General features: G+C 43.3%; 1 protein-coding gene across 2 annotated transcripts in view; it reads left to right on the forward strand.

The window, feature by feature from the left end:
- The window catches only part of PTGFRN (prostaglandin F2 receptor inhibitor), a 64,827-nt gene that overhangs the window by 31,219 nt on the left and 14,634 nt on the right, over positions 1-18,974 (forward strand). Inside the window, exons 4-6 of one of the 2 annotated variants that reach the window (XM_056492899.1) lie at positions 1,800-2,183; positions 5,417-5,842; positions 13,162-13,626. In XM_056492899.1, coding sequence (XP_056348874.1) covers positions 1,800-2,183; positions 5,417-5,842; positions 13,162-13,626 — 1,275 coding nt within the window. The remainder of the gene's footprint in view (positions 1-1,799; positions 2,184-5,416; positions 5,843-13,161; positions 13,627-18,974) is intronic. The other variant, XM_056492908.1, reaches the window with a different exon arrangement.

Below are 18,974 nucleotides of genomic sequence, written 5' to 3' on the forward strand. Positions count from 1 at the left end.
TGCAGTGTTTGGTTTAAGTAAGTGGGATTTAATCAGTGGCTGGAAACAGCATGAGGCTGGCCAAGATCAGTAGTGGTACAGTTTTTTGATGTGGTTTGAGTGTGTGGTTTGTTTGTTGTGGGGGATTTTGTTTGTTTTTCTTTGGGTTTTTTGCCTTCATTTTAAGCTCAGTCCTTAGCAGCATTGGCACTTTGTCAGGGGAATGAAGGCTTTTTTAAAGTTATGCTGAAGGGGATAGGTTATTCTCCAGCAAAATGCTGTATGGATATCCTGTAGAAAGCCTTGAAGAACATCTTGTGCTGACATCTGAAATCTCTGCACTTGCTTGCTAAAAGAACTTGAGATGTAAATGGTTATATGCCTATGGGTAAACTCTCTCAAATTCCCTCTATGTGCATATATTGCCAGATTGTGAATGCCCATCACTTTCATGAAGACAGAAATGTTGCTTGGAGAATTGCTGCTCTTAACCTTGCAGATGAGTCTTATTTTGTATTCTGGTATTAGTCTGTTAAATTAGCTAGGGTTTCCTGCTGATTCCAATCTCATGATAAGACAGCCAAGTCCCAGTGAGAGATTCATCTAGACTTGGTTTCAGCACTCAGGTGGGGATTGCTACCCTCTGTCCAGTTTCACTGCTCTGTGTTATCAGGTGGTGAGGAGTGAGAACGAGCATTGCTTGGTTTTATTGGCAATAGTTCTGACTACTCAGTTTGGCTCTAGCCTTCGTGTGTTGTGTCTCATTCCAGAGGATAGTCAAAGGAAGTTTATGCAGATGGGGAACTATTATGCAGTAGAACATGGTTTTACATAGAAGTCACTAATCTCAGCAGAGACACAGCTGCTGGTTTAAAGGAGGTATCTCTATTCTTGCTTGTGCTGAGAAGAGCTGCTGCAGCAGCCCTGTCCACTGGCCTCAGTGGAGACTTTAGGAGCAGCTGCATTACACAGTGTGGGACTGGTGCTGCTAGACCCAGATCTAATCTTCAGGCAGTATAGAATGAGTGAATGAGTAAGTGAAGACATGTAGTAGCCTGGTCTTGACACTGATTCCATAGCTCTCTTTCAATATTCTGTATCTGGTCCTGTTTTAATGCTGGCTATGACCACATGTGATACGTATATTAAAAATATTCACTGGCCAGCAGTTGCTTTGAAGTCCCCAGTGTGTCTTGTTCTGAGCAGTAAGCAGAGAAATCAGCAATATAGGGAGTTCCTGCTGTCTTCTGTTTGCTTCCATTTCATGTTTTTCAGCACACCTGAGGTCATTCAGGACTCCAACATGTGGCCATGGCTGTTTCTCATCTAAATGTGCCCTTTTTGAGGAGCTCAAAAATGTCAGCAGAAACCATGTTGAGTTCCAGTGTAGTTCCTAGTGATTTCTGTAGATGCTTGGTCTTCTGACACATAGTCCCAAAACACTTTAACCCTCCTGTGAGACTGAAAAATCCTGTATGCTGAAAAATCCATTTTCCTGCTGTGCAAAGGTGATGTGCAGTCTGTGGATGAGACAAAACCTTCATGGACCAGTTGCTGTTGAGTTATAAAACTGCTGTTCTCCCTCCCTTTCTCCCCTCTGCCCTCATCACACATCCCTTGCTTGACTGATAATGTGTATTGCCCTTGTAATAGATCACTCGGCTCAATCACTCAGGCATTTGAAGGTTGTGCTACTGAGCCTGTTCAGAACCTCCTGTTATAGGATGTGAAGTCCTGGATAACTTAGAATGAACTATGTTTGTTAAAAGTAGCAAACAAAAAATATTTTTTGTTTGAATTTTTGTGTCTCTCTTTCCAAGCTCTAGATGTAGTCATCTCAACCAGCAATGTGTCTGTGACTGAAAGAGACTCCTTGGATCTTACATGCAACATCACAACAGACAGAAGTGGTATTTTCCAAGCAGAGGTGATGTGGTATTTTTCTGTATCACCTGATGACTCCTTGTCAGATGCTCAGCTGTTGCTGAGCATGGACCACGATTCTGTTGTCAGTGATTCAACTCTCATCAGCCTGAGCCATGTGGACAGGAACTCCTATCGCCTCCTGGTGCGTGATGTGGATGTGGAGGACTCTGGCTACTACTTCTGTGAAGCGGCCATCTGGGTGCCACTGCACAATGGGAGCTGGCATAAGGTGGTGGAGAGGACCTCTGCACCAGTCAGTGTGGTGGTGACAGCACTAGGTGAGTGGTTGTGCTGTCAGACTTCATGGGTAATGTGTCCCCTCAATCCTTGGCCCCATCAGAAAAGGGAGAGGACCCTGCAGAATCGCTTCTGCATGAATGTTTCTCTTGTTGCATCTGTTATCTGTATGCAGGGATCTCTTTCTCAGGTATATTTCTTTATGCAAATATCCTTAGAAGTTACGTGGAGAGAAGTACTAAAAATGAAACTCCAGTAAAACTTCTTAAAAAGCCTATTGTTTTACAGCTAGGTCTAGATGTGTCAGCCTACCCAATCTGTAATCTAGTTTATTCTTGGGGAGATAATAGCGTCAATTTAGAGGCAGTGAAACTCAAGATGTTGTTGCAGAATGGTGTAGGTAAGGTATCTGCAGCTGCTAAAATTTATAAGGTATTGGTGGTGTGGGAAGTATGAATGAAGCTGAGTGTGAACTGGCAGAGCTGCAGTGCCTGTTCCCAGCTCTGACTGGATGCAAGCATCCGGGCCCAAACCCTTTCAATGTACCCTTTCAGATCCTCTTGTCATGAGAAACTGGTGGTGCTGTCCAGTTACAAAGGCAGGGCTCTTCCAACATGCAAGTGCTGAATGAGGCCAGCATATAGGGAACCTGTTTTTCAGCAATAAATAGCTGTGCCATAAGTTTAAATCCCATCAACAGTGACTTTAAATGTTGCATTTTAGCATTGTGCAGAGCAGTTGAGCCGTAGCTGTCTCCAAGTACACTTGTAATGTGTACTAGAAGTGCACAAATGATTAATGTCTTCATTTCCTGTCCTCATTCAGCCATTCACATTGCACATTTAATTTTTGAGTGTTCCCTCCTTCCCCCACTTGTGTTCAAGTACAATCATGCACATGTGTTCATGTGTGTACAGATGCACTTGCATGCTCGTGTTCTCTCTTGTTGTGCCTGTACCTGTAGGACTCGTCTTTACTCTTTCCATTCCAATTTAGCATTATTTGGGAACAGGAGAAAATAAAATCTGCTTTTCTGCAGATGCAGATGCTTGGTTGCTAGGGAGAGGGAAAGCAGAATAAATTTTTGGCATTTGAGGTTATCAACTGCATCCAGAATTCACCGACTCCTCCTCCTTAATGGAAGTTAAGAGCTCCTGGAGTATTAAGTCATTGAATTGTCAGCGAGGCTGTTCTTTGACAGCTGACAGAGTGGAGGAATGAGGTTTATCCAGCCAGCCTTTTATGCTTTCTAAATCCTCTGTTGGAGTGTCTGTCAGGGTGAAGCACTGATCTGGAGTGGTGCTATCAAAGAGAAAACTCTTCTTAGGGTCCTTCCCCTGCCCACGAATAAAACAAACCTCAAGGGGTTTTCTAAGAACTCGGGATTCTTGCAGTTTTTTCCTTCTTGTGTCCCTGTCTAGAGATGTGCATCTGCTTTCATAGTCTTTGTTGCTGTGAAAATATTAGTGGGTCTTGAATGCCTTCTTTTTGAGGGGAAGGAGTGGCCAAGGGGGAATGCTAAGAGAGTTGTAGAGTGTGAGCAATACATCATGAGGCCCTGGAGTAAACTAGTCTTTTGTGAATGAGAAAGGAAGAGCAATGTAGCTGCAGGATCTAAGGGGGGCTTACACCAAAAGTGGCATTTGGCCATCATTAATAATCTGTGCTTTGGTTGTAGCAAAATTCTCTGCATTTTCTCTTTATTTTGCCTTACTTATCCTGAAAATGTGCACAAATCTGCTCACGCTCACTGGTAGTAGGTACCACAGACTTTGTAAGCAGTGCTTTTATAATTTTATGTTGCCTGATGTCACAGAAATTCACCATCAATATTACCAGATTCTCTGGGGTCTGGTGTGTATTGATGCCCTTGTTCTTGCTAGGTGCAAGGACACTGGTGAGACATCTTTTCTGCAGGCTGACATAGCAGCAGCCCAGCTTGTTTGCTACAATTGTTTTTATCCTTTGCATCTCAAGTCCAAAAGTGCATATACACACAGAGTTTCCACAGCAGTTCTATTAAGATGCTTTATTATCTTGGCTCGTTGGTAAGCTAAGCCTAACTTCTAGCCTTGGATGCCTTCTTTGTCCCAATTATAGCTTCAGTTAATTGTTTCTAGGAGGGCAAAATGCCAAGTAAAACATAAAGCAGGAAATAAATACAGAGTGCTGAATACAGTTAGGCTGTAAGAGCTGTGTGGTGAGTATTGGCCGAGCAGTTGTGAAGCTGGTCATTTTTCTGAATTACAGCAGACAGCAAGACAAAAATATTCTAATACTAGTAAATAAATATGTATTTTCCTTTGTGGTGTGAGGTTCTTGCTGTAATCTTTTTTCTTTACTATCTCTCTAGTCTGAGAGAAAATAGTCATGCGGCTCCCTTATCGCTTGTAGGCTTTGGGCAGCCAGCAATTTCAGATTTAAATACAACAGCCCCATTCTTAACCCATGAAACTCAGGCACTGATTTTCCAGCATGAGATATCCCAGCCTCACAGCTGAGCAGCACATACTTCTCTATTCAGAGTGTGAAGCTTTTTCTGATCTACACATCTTCAGCTCTTATCCTACTTAGTATTTATTGATCTAGGTAGTATTTAAACTGCTAACCACTGGAATTTGCTGTGCTCAGCTCTTGGTGCTGCCTCTGGCCGATGCCAGTGGTGTTCTGTGTCCCCTGGTTTGGGTGTCTGGGTGGGTGAAATGTTTACCTTTTAAAGGGCTGTTTTTTACCATTCTTAAACCATTGTAGAGACACAGTGGGATGGCTAAGTATGGAAAAGAAGGCATTTCAACATGGAGGATGGCCTCTTACCCTGGAGAGGTATTGGGGAAGTGGGATGTCTCTGGTCAGTCCAAAGCTAGAGGATAATCAATGTCCTGCTGCAGGCTGCCCCAGGTGTTTGACAGGTGCAAAAAGCGGCTAGCTGGGTTGAAATTGAACCCACAGGTGGATTCTTGGGGGCAGGGCTCGAGAAGGGAATTGTTTTGCTCAACAGGATCTATTAGTCCTGATTTTTCTGAAATGGTCTGACTAGACCTATGAAATGGGATGTCTTGTTTGGGAATGCAGTCCTGGGGGTGCTTGTGTCAGAATAGTGCAAGTCTGACAACCAGGGTCCAAGTTCCAAGGTCTTGTAAGAAAAATGCACTTCGCTTCTTAGCCCAGATGTGAAAACTGGATGTTAGAAGTTAATGTATCTTTTAATTAATACTGGCATTTTCTCCCTTCTTGTAGCTTCTAACCTGTTTCTTCTGTGCTTCCTCTCCTGCAGAGCCAGACTATGATGTGTTCCTGAATGCCTCTAAAACACCCAAGTTTTCAGATGACCCCACAGAGCTCAACTGCAGGATCACAAACGTTCAGGACCCAGAAGCAAACATCCGCTTCACCGTTTCCTGGTACTACAGGCAGCACCTGCCCGGGGACGATGTGGTGGCAGGGGAGCTCCTGGCTTCCATGGATGCAGACTGGACTCTGCTGCCTGGGGACAGGGGCAGAGAGAGGATTCAGAATGGGGAAATAATCTTCTTTAAGAAGTCTGCTGACACCTTCAGTTTGAGAATCCAGTGGACTTCAGAGAGTGACAGAGGGGATTATTTCTGTGTCATCTCAGCATGGAGTAGGCACCGCAACAACAGCTGGGTGAAGAGCAAAGATGTGACTTCTGCACCTGTCAACATTTTCTGGGCTACACAAGGTAGGAACTTTACACCTGGCTGGCTGAGAATAGACTTGTCAGCCAGAAGTCCTGCTAATGGGCTTTGGAAATGGGGTTCTGTGTTTATGAAGGTTTAAAAGCACAATCAACTTTCGAAAAGGCCTCTTATCTTGGGAGGGGGATTACTCCTTTATTTTACATCACTACTATACCAGTTTTATGCAACAGTTTGGAGTGGAAGTGCAAAAGAAGAGACACTAGCAGCTGAGACTTCCAGGAGCTGGGCTGCAAGGGGCAGGGGTGGCATCCAGCAGCAGTGCTGTGGTCATTTCTCACTTTCGTGGCTCAGAGTATTTTGGTGTCTTTAGGATGCATCTTGCTGCTAACAACAGGGTTGTACTGAGGTGAAAAGAGGAATGTCAATTCATCTTCTCTGTCTGACAGTTTGAGAATTGTGGTTTTATTTTTCTCTTCTATAAGCCCATGTTTAAAAGGCAGTTCTGAGGAAGTTCATGGGCTTAGTACTACCAGAGTATCAAAAAATAAGTGGGTAGTCAAACAATGTGATTCAGTAGTTTGCTTGGATTTTGACCTTTTTTAGGCAGAAGTGAACTAGCTCTAGTCAGTATTTAACTTATTCTGGGAGCATTTTAGAAGCTTAATAGTTACCTGAAGTTGCTTAACTCTGGTTTAAAATGGAATCTCTCTTTCCTGAATGTGCTGTAGAGTGATATGTTTTGGCTCAGAGTGAAGTCATGCAAGAGTCCATTGGAGAGCATTAGAAAAGCTAGGGTAGCTAGGATGTGATGTCTTTGTCAAAAAATCTGGGCATAGCTAAGCTGCATTTATCTTGATAGATTAGTTTAATTAGTTTAATAGTCTAGTTTAGGCATCCACAGGCAGAAAACTATATTTCAGAGACAAGCAATTTGAAATAATTTTGAAATTGTTTAGGGATAATCCCTGAACAGCAGATTGGAAATCTTCTGCTGTGATTCTGCCTCAGTGGTGAGAGAAGTGGTGGGATACTTGCTCAGTACTCCCTGCATCCCCAGACCACTCATGTGGTCCAGGGAAAGGTTCAGGTTTTCTTTGTTATTGTTTGTTTTTTGGGAGTTTTTTGGGTTGCTTTTTATTTTTTTTCCCCTGAAGCTGGCTTCCCCACAGGACTGAGAAGTCTCATTATTGGTGGATGTTGGTCACAATTAGTTCAGTGTTATGCCACAACACGGAGTGTGTGTATGTGCATGCCAGTGTAATGGATCGTCGCCTTCGGAGCAGCTACAGAGACCAGCTGGAGTTGAAAAGTCTCAGCCTGTGTTGACATTTCTGAGGGAAAACAAACCATGACAGGTGTGAACATTCCCTTGTTTCTGGTTTTGTTCCAGAAACTCTGCTAATTTTGCAGCACGAATGTAAATGTTATAGTCCCCGTGCTTAAAAGTACATTCTGTTGGCAAAATGTGGGGTTGGGGGATTTATTACGTGAAAGTGAGCTCTCCTACAAAAACCTTCCCCTCCTGAAAGAGAATGTTGTGTGTATATGAGGTGGGGAGGGTGGAATGTAGGTTTGATTTCCCCTTCTCTTCCCCCCATCAACTCCTCCTTCAGCAGTGCAGCCCCAGATGCGTCTCCCTGTGTTCCCTGTCCTCTGCCATATCCTATTCTGTGAGCTCCAGACTCGGCTGGGAGCCCAGTGCTGTAGCAGGCAGCTATGAAGGAGTTAATCTGCTGCTGCCTGTGCTCTCTGACTGTTGTTTTGACAAGTATCTCTGGTGATTTGAGTCCCTAACTGCTCCCAGTGCTTATAAAAGCCAGCAGCCAGGCTCCCACGTGTTTGCCTAAGGAGAGAACAGAAATTTGCCTCTTCCTTGGATAGCTTATGCCTATACTGAGACTTTTCTTCCATTTATTTCATTGCTTGCATTTTCTTTGTTGACTTTAGAACAGTGCTTTGGGGGGAGGACATTGGAGAAGTCTCACTTTGAAAACAATGGTTTCTGAGTTCTTGAGAAAGGAGAAATGGGTTTATTTTGTGTATGTGGGTCTCTCAGCAAAGAGGGGTGTTCAGAGCCTTTTTTCAAAATGTAAACATCATGTAAAGATGCGAAAAACCCTTTTTTGTGCATTGTATAATAAGTTGTGTGTTTGCCCATTTGAACTTGGGGTTTTATTGTCTCTGTTTTTTATTTTATTCCACTGGTACCAATAATGCTCACACATCTTTCTGCTTACTCAGCTTTGCAAATGCAGCCAATTGCTATCATAGATCACCATTGTTTTTGACATAGTCTGCCTGATATGTTTCTTCCCCTTCTTCTACTTTCTCCCCTGCCAAGGTGACAAAGAAGGCATCTGTCTCATCTCAGAAATTAGAAACATCAGTTGTATTATGTTTTGCTTATTTAGAGTACAAATTCCAGTCAGTAAAAAAGGGTAAAGGAAGGGAGGAAACATTTTTTGACTAGCTCTGTAAATTATCTTCAATCCAGAAAAAATTTTGATATTCTAAATGATAATTTTATTTATTTATTTGTTTGAATATGAGTTACATTTAGAACACAGATACTGTTTACAGTGGAGTGTGCAATCAATGCTTTTTTCCTAAACCAGTGTTGTCAACTTTGGATCTGCATGGAGTACATAGCAGAAGAGAACATTATCTTTTAATTGAAATTCCAGATCCCAAAGGTACTATTATTTGGGGTTTTGTTAATACTTCTGTCTTTAATTTACAAAATAATTATATTTAACATAATGTTACTTGTCCTAAACGGTTGCCCAGGCCCTCCCATCACATTTAATTGGGAGCAAGGGTGCCTTAATCTTTCAGACAGTCCTGCAATAGAGAGCAGATAATATTTCTGCCACCTACTTTTCTTTATCACTGCTGTGTTACAGACAGGGTGTTGTACAGACACACAGTTCCTCCTGGGCAAAGAAATCCCCATGGCACTAAGCTGGTGTGTGTATGTGTTGGAAGCCAGAAGCCTGGAAGTTTTGAACTTTCTGTGCTGTCAGGCACTGACCCCCAGAAGAGCACTGCTTTTGACTTGAGGCCTTGGAGAGGCTTCCAAATTTGAGTGGTGGAGTTAGAATCACAGGTGTAGTTAGAATAGGAGTGTGTGGTGTCACATGGTGAAGGGTTTTGAATTTGGGGTTTTAGAATATAGCAATAGGTATGGGACAAGATGGAGGATTTTGGGTGTTGTTTCTTTTCTCTTTCTTCCTTCTTCATGATTTCAGTAGTCATTTTTGGTTAGATAGTGCTGCACTGTGGGTAACAGGTGTTTGATTATTGGGTCAAAAGTATAAATAATATAGGTGTTAGCTTTAAATTGGACTCATTAGCTTTAAAAGACCTTGTAACTAGCTAAATTCACCTCCCTTTTGCTTGCTTTTAGCTGGTAGCTAGACGTGTTGCAGAACTCTCTGTACTTTAGATAAGATTTAATAAACAACCAAATCCAAACACAAGATACTCGTCTCCTTCATGTTTTAATCCTGGCTCTGAGTGAAGACAGGAGAAAATGAAGACAAGCCACTAATTAGGTGGTGCAACTAACCCATTACACGTATGTGCCAACTTGGCTGTAGGGACAAGAGCTCCTGAAGTCAGGTGTGTGTTCATGTGTAGTCCCCATGTTCAGGCTTTCGTGTGCCTGTTGTGCTCCCAGAGCTGCTGGGGCTGCAGTTGTACCTCGGGGTGTGGTACAGCCACCTCCTTCTGTCACAGCAGAGCTGTCCCTGCCTAAATGCCTGCTGCATTCCCTGTAAGAGCAGCCTCGTTAGTGCACTGGGGGATGAAGGGGCCTTTGTGAACACTGAGATTCTTGTCAGCAGCCTCAAGTGGCACCGTGAGGCTCTGAGTTTGACAGCCCTGGCCATTGTGCTGCTTTTCCAGCTGGAGTCACAGGAGTGCAGGGAAGGTGTTTGCTGTTTTCTAAAGTTTCCTTGTAGCTGTTGGGCTTTTCTAGAAATTTGCCTGGCGTGGATTAGGTGAAAACTGGTTTTGGTCACTACCCAGGAAGTGCTCTTGAAGCTGAGCACACACTTTGTGGTAGAAGAGCAACAGGAGAATTAGAGTGTGGCTTAACCACTTGGACTGGCCAGTGATGGAAGGCAGAACCTTGCACTGCCAGGCTCCAAAGTACAGTTTACTCAAATTTTATTTGAGTCATTTGGCTAGGATTTCTTCTCTTGCTAGCCCTCTGCCTTTGGAGTAGTGCCCAAGCTTTGGGTATGGTTTACTTAGGAACTCTTCCCCTTACTGCTTTCCAGAATAAACTGCAGATTGCAGCCTCCTGTGTATGACCAAGCAGGGTGTGTTTTATTGTGCTTTTCATTCATGGAGCTTTACAAGTCAATGAGACTCCTCATGGGACTGCAGGCATGTATGCACACAGGCAAATGTGTGGAGTAGTGGTCAAGACACACACTGCTTCCTTGGCAATTCCCAGAAGATTAGAAATGAGACCTTAGGCTGCAGTTCTTGGAAGAAAACATTAATTTGACCTCTCTGGCTCATCTTATGCTGCAAGATCTGATGAGTAATTTCTGCTAACATAGGAAACATGAAGAGACTTTTCTTTCCCTCTTAATTTTCCGTGCAGATTACTGTTATTTCTGAGACAAGTGCCAAATCTTTGGGCTGCCCTCTTTCTCATAATGTGCACTCTTACACACACAGACAACTAACTACATGGTTTTCTAGGTGGGGGTGAAGGAGTGCTAATTACACTTCATCTGCTGCTACTGAAGGAGAACAATATTGGCACAGAACCAGAATATTAAGAATGGTGACCCAGGTTTTTCTACTTGATAGGATATGGGGCCTTGTTCTTGTTGTTGTTGTTTTACTTTGCTACATATGCAAGTCTCTAATATTATGGCGCATACAGAAACATCCCTTTGATCTTTTTTTGCAGAAGGAAACATTCAGCACCTGTTATGTGATGGGCTGTGTTGCCTTCTCTATCCTGTTCTAGATTTCTTATGGTCTAACAGAAGAGGGGGTGCCTCTGCCTTGTGTGTTCATCCAAACTAAGGATCTCAGGGGTTTGTAAAGGTAGAAAAATGCTTTGAGAGGACTTTAATAAGAACATATCCCCTTGTTCTCTGTTCAGCATCCTGGTTTCTAACCCTTTTGAACTCTATCACCGTTTTCCAGCTGCATATCTGGGCCTCAGCTGTTTTCTTCCACAAACTCTACCAGTGGCATTTTTGCTGTTGTCCCATGCTACCACCACTCCTTTCTCCTACTACTTTAGCAGAAATACTTAGTAAAAGCATTTGCTGTTGCCCTCAAATGGAAAACCAGTAAAGGATGTCTGGAACAAAATTTGCTCTGTCCTTGTTGGGGACAAGATACTGCCCTGGCTCAGGGACAAGTTAAGGTATTCGAAGCCCAGATAGTAGAGAGAGTTATCTCAGCTGTAGCTGAACTGCTCTGAGCATGTCAGGGTATTTAATCTTAAGCATATATACCAGAGACCAAATATAAGATTTCCTTTCTGGTGTCTAGGACCCAGTGCTCTCATGTGAAGATCCACAACATAAAGAACATTTAAATAAGGAGGGATTTTTGCCCAGATCCTCCTCATAGGGCCTAGAAAGCAGCAATATGTGCCAGAAAAGTATAACTAGCTGTTTGTGCTTCTGCTTTTGGGACAAAATATAATTGCCTACTATATTCCCAAAAATATGTGAAAAGCTGATCTGTGCTAGGCTCCTAAATACTGCAGCAGTATGAAGAAGGAAATATCAGTGTCTCATAGGCATAGAATGAGGAAAAAAATGGATTTGAAGTCTGGAATCTGGTGTCTGATGAGCCTTTGCACAAGGGAGAGGAGAATGACTCTGACCCTATACAGCTTCATTTGTGATTGTACCCTGAGTCCCCAAATGTGCAACTCTTGTATTGTCACTTGCTTAGTGGGTGGAAGTGTGAGGGGGGTTTGGTGTGGAGTATCAAATAATTCTGTGCTCAGCTAGACCACTAGAAGCATCTCAGCCTTCACTGCTCCTGCTGTTTCTTTATATAGCTTTGTACTGTGATCTGCTTTATACAGTACTGATTTAAAGTTGTCATACCGGGTTTCTCATCTTGTGGGCTGTGTTTACTCATTGTGAAAACTGCTGCTTGAAGGCAAAACACTGCAAAATGTAATCTTGACAAGTATCTTGTTGCTCTTGTGGGGAGGACATAAATATTACTGCATTTAAGTTCAGTTGGGAAATGTGTTTCAATCTCACCACTGCTTATTTCCCTTTTCCTGAGAAGTTTCATCTTGCATAAAGAAGTTCTGTGGAGCTTTTCAACTGGTCTACACACTTTTTTCTTTTTCTTTTTCTTTTTCTTTTTCTTTTTTTTTTTTTTTTTTAAATAAAGGAGGGAAGGGAGAATGTGGTGCAGCAAAGTAAGTCCAGAGAGTTGAATTGGCTGTATCCCCAGCCTTCCCTTCCCTAAGAAGAACCTTGATGTACAGGATATCTTTTCATCACAATGCCAGGAAACTGGTAACTCCCTTTCCTTTTATATGATTCTGATTTCAGTCACTCCTCATTTCTCAGTTTCTCACTGTGAGCTTGTATTTTGTGTGTCTTGGAGCTGTGCTCCGAGATGTATAATTTTCCCAAACCCTGTAATTAAGGGATTCTTGGGATTGAGGAGCCAATAGAGAATGGAAGGAAAGTAAGCAGGAAGTCTTGCTGAAAATTCCTGATGTCAAATGGGAAATGTCAAGACTTCTGGTAGGCTTGTGTGCAAGTAAATGTATGAGAAGCAAGGGGAGGAAAGACTGACACAGAGGCAGAGATGTGTGTAAATCTGTATGGGGATGCCTGGGGTGGAGACTTCTGCTACCACCAATTTTGTCATGTGTTTTCAGCTCTCTGGATTGCTGTTAGGGTGTATTTTCAAGGGAAATAAAGGATGCTACACTAAGTGCTGTCAATTCAGTGAGTGGCAGCTTTTGTCATTAGTCGTGAATATTTCAGCAGTGCCCTTATACCCCTTCACTGAGGGTGTTCTTCCAGATCCACTCCCAGAACTGGGACTCTGAATCTTGTCTAATATCTTCATTCCTGAATACAACAATCCTGTCTTGTTACAACCGTGTGTTATCTGTCCAGTATTTGGTGTTTGTTTGAATTTGTGCATCTTGACCCAAACTTGTGTACTTGTGTTTGTGTGTGCACTGTTGAGTAGCATGTTTAGATAAATGTGCTGGGATTTGTTCCTCCAGAAAAGGAGCTTTGCCTAGGTTGAATGGGAGATTCAACCAGTGATGGTGCTGCAGAAATACCCGTGCCTGTTTGTTAACCCACTCTTGCTGCTTATTTCCTTCCCTCTTCAGATTACACGCTTACAGTGGAGGCGGTGAAACTGAAGCCATTCTTTGTAGCAGGCCACACCTTTGAGATGACCTGCAAAGTGTCCTCCAAAAACATCAAAAGCCCGCGCTACTCCGTCCTCATCACGGCCGAGAAGCCGCTGACGGACCAGTCGAACCCCAACGGCACCACTCGCATCATCTCCCTGAGCCAGGACTCGGTGGTGCGGCTGGAGGACTGGACGGACCAGACCCGCGTGGACGGGGTGGTGCTGGAGAAGGTGCAGGAGAACGAGTTCCGCTACAGGATGTACCAGACCCAGGTCTCGGACGCGGGGCTCTACCGCTGCGTGGTGACCGCCTGGTCCCCGGGCGGCGGCGGCATGTGGCGAGAGGCTGTCAATGGCCTGTCCAACCCCATCCAGATAGACTTCCAGACATCAGGTTGGTACAGAGCCTGGCCTGTCCAGATAGACTGCCAGACATCAGGTTGGTACAGAGCTTGCCAGCCCCATGTCTAAGCCAGGAAGGGAGAGATTTCTGTGATGCTTTCCCTGTGTCTCAGAAATAGCTACGCTTTGCAACAAATGGTATGATGGCTGAGAGCTGTGCTTGTCTTCTTTGGTGGTACTTGTGTCCTTTGTGCTATTGATTGTTTACAGAAAGATGTTTAATGAATTGGCTGTAATCATAACCCCTGGGTTTTTCGCTACTAATGCAGCTTTTATGGTCCTGCAGGCTCAGTATGGAACAACTGCTGCTGCATTTGCCAGCTGTATCACTAGATTGTTAGTAGTGGCTGCTCTGGAAGAACATTAATACAAACTGGATTTCTGTTCCAAAACAGACTCTATTAGCATAGCATTAAATTCCCTGAGCACACCTCACTGTTGATGTAATTGCAGAAAATGGTCAGGTCAGGGTAACATTTCAGCCGTCTCAGTAAGTGTAACCTGCCACTGCAAGACCTTAGAGGTCCCTCGTGGCTGAACTACAAAACTCCACAAATTGGGATGAATTTCAGTACCCAGAAGGACATCCTGTTCCTCAACTGCTTGCTGAAACCCTTACCTTCAGCTGTAACAAAGCCTGCCTGTTGAGACTTTTCTATAGAAACATGCTGGTTCTGATATAATGTTGGGGGGAGGGAGAGATGGATGGCATTGATCTGGATCATCAGAGATGCATGTTAACCCTGATTTCTGTCAGGTTATATTGTTGGGAAGTGCAGTGGGAGCTGTTTTTATAACACTGGTGCACATATGGGGGAAGGGATCCTCTCATGATTTGATAAACCCAGCTGGTGGGGTTTTGAGCTGGTGGGGCTTTCATGCTCATGTTCTGCTGGTAGTAATGGGCTGTAGTATATTTAGGAGATGTGTCTATGTATAGGCAAGAGCAGCCTGACTTGTGGTTGTATCTACAACTAGATGATGTGGTTCCTAAGATCTGAACTTGCTTGTACAGCACACTGGGAAAAGGACAAGGGCTGATCATAGGCGGACAGCCTGGCAATGAGGACATCACTTCGTAGGAAGCTCTGAGATGTAGCTTTGACCTAAGCTGGCCAGACAGAGGACATTGACTCAGCTTCTTTCAGTTTTAAGTAATTTCCCCAGATGGTTTAGTGGGCTGCAGTTTTAGCCTTATTGCTCTTCATAGCTGGGTCAGACACAGCAGGAGAGCAGTATTTGCAAAGGGGGTGATTAAAGAAACCAGCAAGAATGAAATCTGCCCCAAGCCCCACCCTTCCCCTCCAAGCTCTTATGTGGAGGCTTTCCTGCATGAAACTGGTGGTTGGTGCCTCTCCCAACATTGCTTGTCTTGTGTCACTTTGAACTCCCATCCAAAAAGTTTGTTGGGATGCTTTGACACCCAGGGTTCAGAGGGAAATCTGCGAGCAATGTGAGGGAGGGAAGTGTGCGTGTTGTAGTCTTGACTTCTTTCTGCTGCCAGCCTCTCCTCCCAGCCCCTACACCCAGATAGGATTTCTGGAGCGTGGAGTGAAGAAAGGGAGGAAGCGTGTAGAAGTGCCCTGGGAATGTGTGAATTCCAGTGGCAGGGCTGGAGCAGGGACAGGGATGGTCCTGAAGCCCTGTCAGCCTTCCATTCTTTACAAAAGAATGAAGAAATGAGATCCCAGGCACAATATGCTGGAGTGCTATTTCCCAAAATAATCTTGGCATGTAGCAAAATCTGTCTTGAAATACCTGCAATTTTCTTTAATTGATGGATGAACTTTGTGTCCTTCAGTTGTTACTCAGATATCCCTGCTGGATATTCACCTCTGGGCACAATGAGAACATGTGATGAGCACAGTTAGAATGGACTAACTGTGGAATTATTATTTGGGAAATCATCTGGAATTAAGTATACAAGACAGAAGATGTTTTGTGGGTGTGTTACTTTGGTTATGTTTACTGAAACCTCCCATCTTTGATGCGGACTGAGTCAGGGAGTCAGAGGTAAATGGCAAAGTTGTGGAGCAGAAAGATATACCCGGAGCTCAGATATCACACCCTTCTCTTGCATCCTGTGGCACAAGCAGCTGTCAAACTTGTTCTTCAAAAAATAAAAAGTTGGTGCCAGAATTTCTCTAATGGGCATGGTGAAAGGCAGAACTGCTGAGGGAGCTAGTTGTTTGTAGGGAGAATTTCTCCCAAAATTGGAGGGAAGATATTAACAGGAAAGGTACAGGGAAAAAGAAGGGCATGCAGCTTTCCAGGCAACTTTGGGAAAAAAAACCAAACCAAACCAAAAAAACAAAAAAAACCAAAAAAACAAACAAACAAAAACAAACCAAAAAAAACCCAACAACAGCAACAAAACAAAAAAACAAATAACAAACCAAAACAAAAAACCAAAAAGCTGGGGAGCACCAGTGTGCTAAATCCTGAGTTGTAGGGAGGGTGGGGTATGATATCTTATGAGTGTTTGCTCTGATAGGAAAACTGTTAAGGAGTCAGTCACACTGATTTCTGTAAGTGTAACAGAAAGACAACTTATCTATAACTGCTGGAGGGAATATAATACAGCAGTGTAATTTTGAAAAATAGGATGTATTCCAGTCTCTCTGTACTTTGAAGTCCCGGGCTTGGGCAGCATTTTCAATTTCCATCATGGCTGTTGGAGTGGGGAAGGGATCAATAAGGAAGTAGCATTTTCAGCAAAAGGAAGCCCTAAAAGGGTTTTACGTGAAGCTTTTAGTCCTAGGAGGAATTTCTTTCTCAGTTGTTTTTATTGATTCCCCTTTGATGGGGGATGGTGAGGCTTGCTGGGACTGGAAATCCTTCTCTCTGATTTGACTCTCTCCCAGATCTCTCTGAGCTGAGTGATGTTTCAAAGAGGGGTTTTTAAGCATGCATACACATTGTTCAGTGTGATCTCTCTGAATGGCAGGGGCCTGCGAGCTTCTCATATATGAGCTGGGAACTCATGAACACATGAAACTTCAGTGTTTCCTGCCACAATAGGCTTGAAATGTGGCAGTGCTCTGAAATGTTTTTCCATGAACATCTGTGGAAAATGTCTTGCTCAGATTCTTTCCATTCAAGGCAGAACTTGCTGGCTGCAAGCAGAGATCTCCTCTCTTCTTTCTCCACTTGCTGTTGCAGAGGAACATATTTATTCTGTTTTGTTAATGATCTGAAATGTTAATGGAAAGGCATTTGTTTGAAATGAAAAAACTGAACTAAAACAAAAGGAAAAGTGGATTTTGTCCGCTGGACCATATGAACTGGAAGCGAGGGTGGGGGAGTGTGGTGAGGAGGAGCCTACTAGGCCATTAGTTTTCAAATATTCAATCAATGACAGATTGTTCTCTGCTGGATATATTTTAGGACCAGAGAGGATCTTGTGAATCCTCTGGTATGACCTCATGAATAACATGGATCACTGGGCCAGTTTTGTAAAACGAATGCCTTTTGTATGTCCAGCTGCTGTAAGCAAAATAAGCTTATCTGGGGGGCAGGGGAAGCTGTCCCATATGAAGAATTTAATATTCCTCAGTGCTTTTTTGTTTGTTTTTTTTCCCAGTGTAGGACAGAGAGTATACATCTGCCATGTATTTTTTAAAAGGTTGCTAAGTGATGTGAGGTACAAGAGCAGCTGCTAGTGCCTGTCTTGAAATGTTCTCTTAATTTCATTGCACTGTTTCTACTCCCATGCATCCTCTCTCCTCCTGAGTTGTTGGTTGGTGCATGTGTACAGAGCCTTTCTTTCAGCCTGGAACACACCTGTCTTCTGTCCCTTGCTGTTCTTCTCAAGCCAGTGTATGAAGACAGCTTCATAAACTCTGTTCTGACATTTGTCCTTTAATTTTCAAACCCTTTCACCATGAGCTGGGCAACCCAGGTTAGTGTTTAGAATGTCTTTACCCACTACACACTCTCAGGGATTTCCACAGAAGTGACTTATTTTCCTCTCCCTTTGAAGGAAGCAGGGAGAAGGAAGCCTTTAATCTCATGTTGAGAAGTGTGTTATGAGAGAACCATTTGGAACTTGGCTGTGCTCTGAGCTGTCTCTGCTCTGTGCCATTCAGAAGGGTAGAAAGTTCTGGAGAGGCAAAAATAAAAGAGAACTTGTAAGGGAAATATCTCAATGAAATCTTCAACTCTGGATTACATCTGCATGTGAGCTCATTGCACAGCAATGTATTATCATTCACTTTGGAAGAAGCAGAGATAAACCAAGAGCTGCTGAAATATGAGCTGAGTATTGATGTTGAACTTGCAATTAAAATGGAATGATGCCCTGCAATGACCCTGAGAGATACTCAATTTCAAGAAGGGCGAACAGAAAGATTCTTGAAGGAAAGAAAGCTTCATCACGGAAATGAATGAAAAGCAATGCAGCAGAAAGTCTTTGGCAAGAAAGGCTGGTATTTTCCAGCCACTGTTAATGGGCAGAAACGTGCTTTGTCATCGTGTGCCTTTGTGCCTGTGTGCAGTAATTTGTAGCTGGAAGTAGAAACCACAGACTTAACTATTGAGGGCTTCTTCCAGTAACAGCCATTATGAGGCTTGGGGCAAAGCTTGTTAGGGAACAGCTTCATGAAGAAGCTGGGAAAGGGCAGGGGTCTGGAAAAGTGAAGAAAATGGAGAAAAGCAGGTCATGGAATTCTCAGCTGAAGAGTGAATGATTTGGTGCCAGGGCAGAGATGAGTAATATTTTGGATAATGCAGAACTCGTGGGCTGCATCAGTTGTTTTCCCCACTGTGGTCTGTGGTGCTGTCTGATTGGAAGCAGGGAAACATGCAGGAATTCCAGCCCCACTGGTCAGTAATGGACTGGGCACAGGCTTCTTGAGGGAAACAGTCTGCCCTAGGTCTCTGTTGTCATCAGATTACTTGACCTTTCTCCTCTCTACTTGGCTGGGAAATAAAGGTAGCTTGTGTCTTTGGAAAGACTGTAGCTTTTTCTTTTTTTCAGAGAAGAACAGTGTAAAATGATAATCAAAGAAGACAAAACATCACCTAGGACCCTAGATAATTAGGAACTCTTCTATTACAGAACTGGATTGTAACTGTCTCTTGGTTATTCTCTTTCCTTTTCCTACATTTTCTCCATTTTTCTTCCAGATTTAAAGAGTGGGTTACTGAGCAGGGAAGGAAAACAGGGAGAAAGTGGGGTGACATCAGGGAAAGTGGTCTTAGAATTTGTCTCCAACTTGTAAATCCTTAAATTAAGTAAATAAACTTGATCAACTTGAACTCCTCTTTTCCACCCTGGAGCCCCTTCAGTGTCAATCTGAGTGAGCACAAAGTAATAAACAAATATTTGTTCAGCTTACAAACACTTTCTCCTTTCGTTTTTATATGTAGAAGAATTAGCATAAC

The sequence above is a fragment of the Oenanthe melanoleuca genome, chromosome 1 (assembly GCF_029582105.1).
Source record: "Oenanthe melanoleuca isolate GR-GAL-2019-014 chromosome 1, OMel1.0, whole genome shotgun sequence".
Lineage (NCBI taxonomy): Eukaryota > Metazoa > Chordata > Aves > Passeriformes > Muscicapidae > Oenanthe > Oenanthe melanoleuca.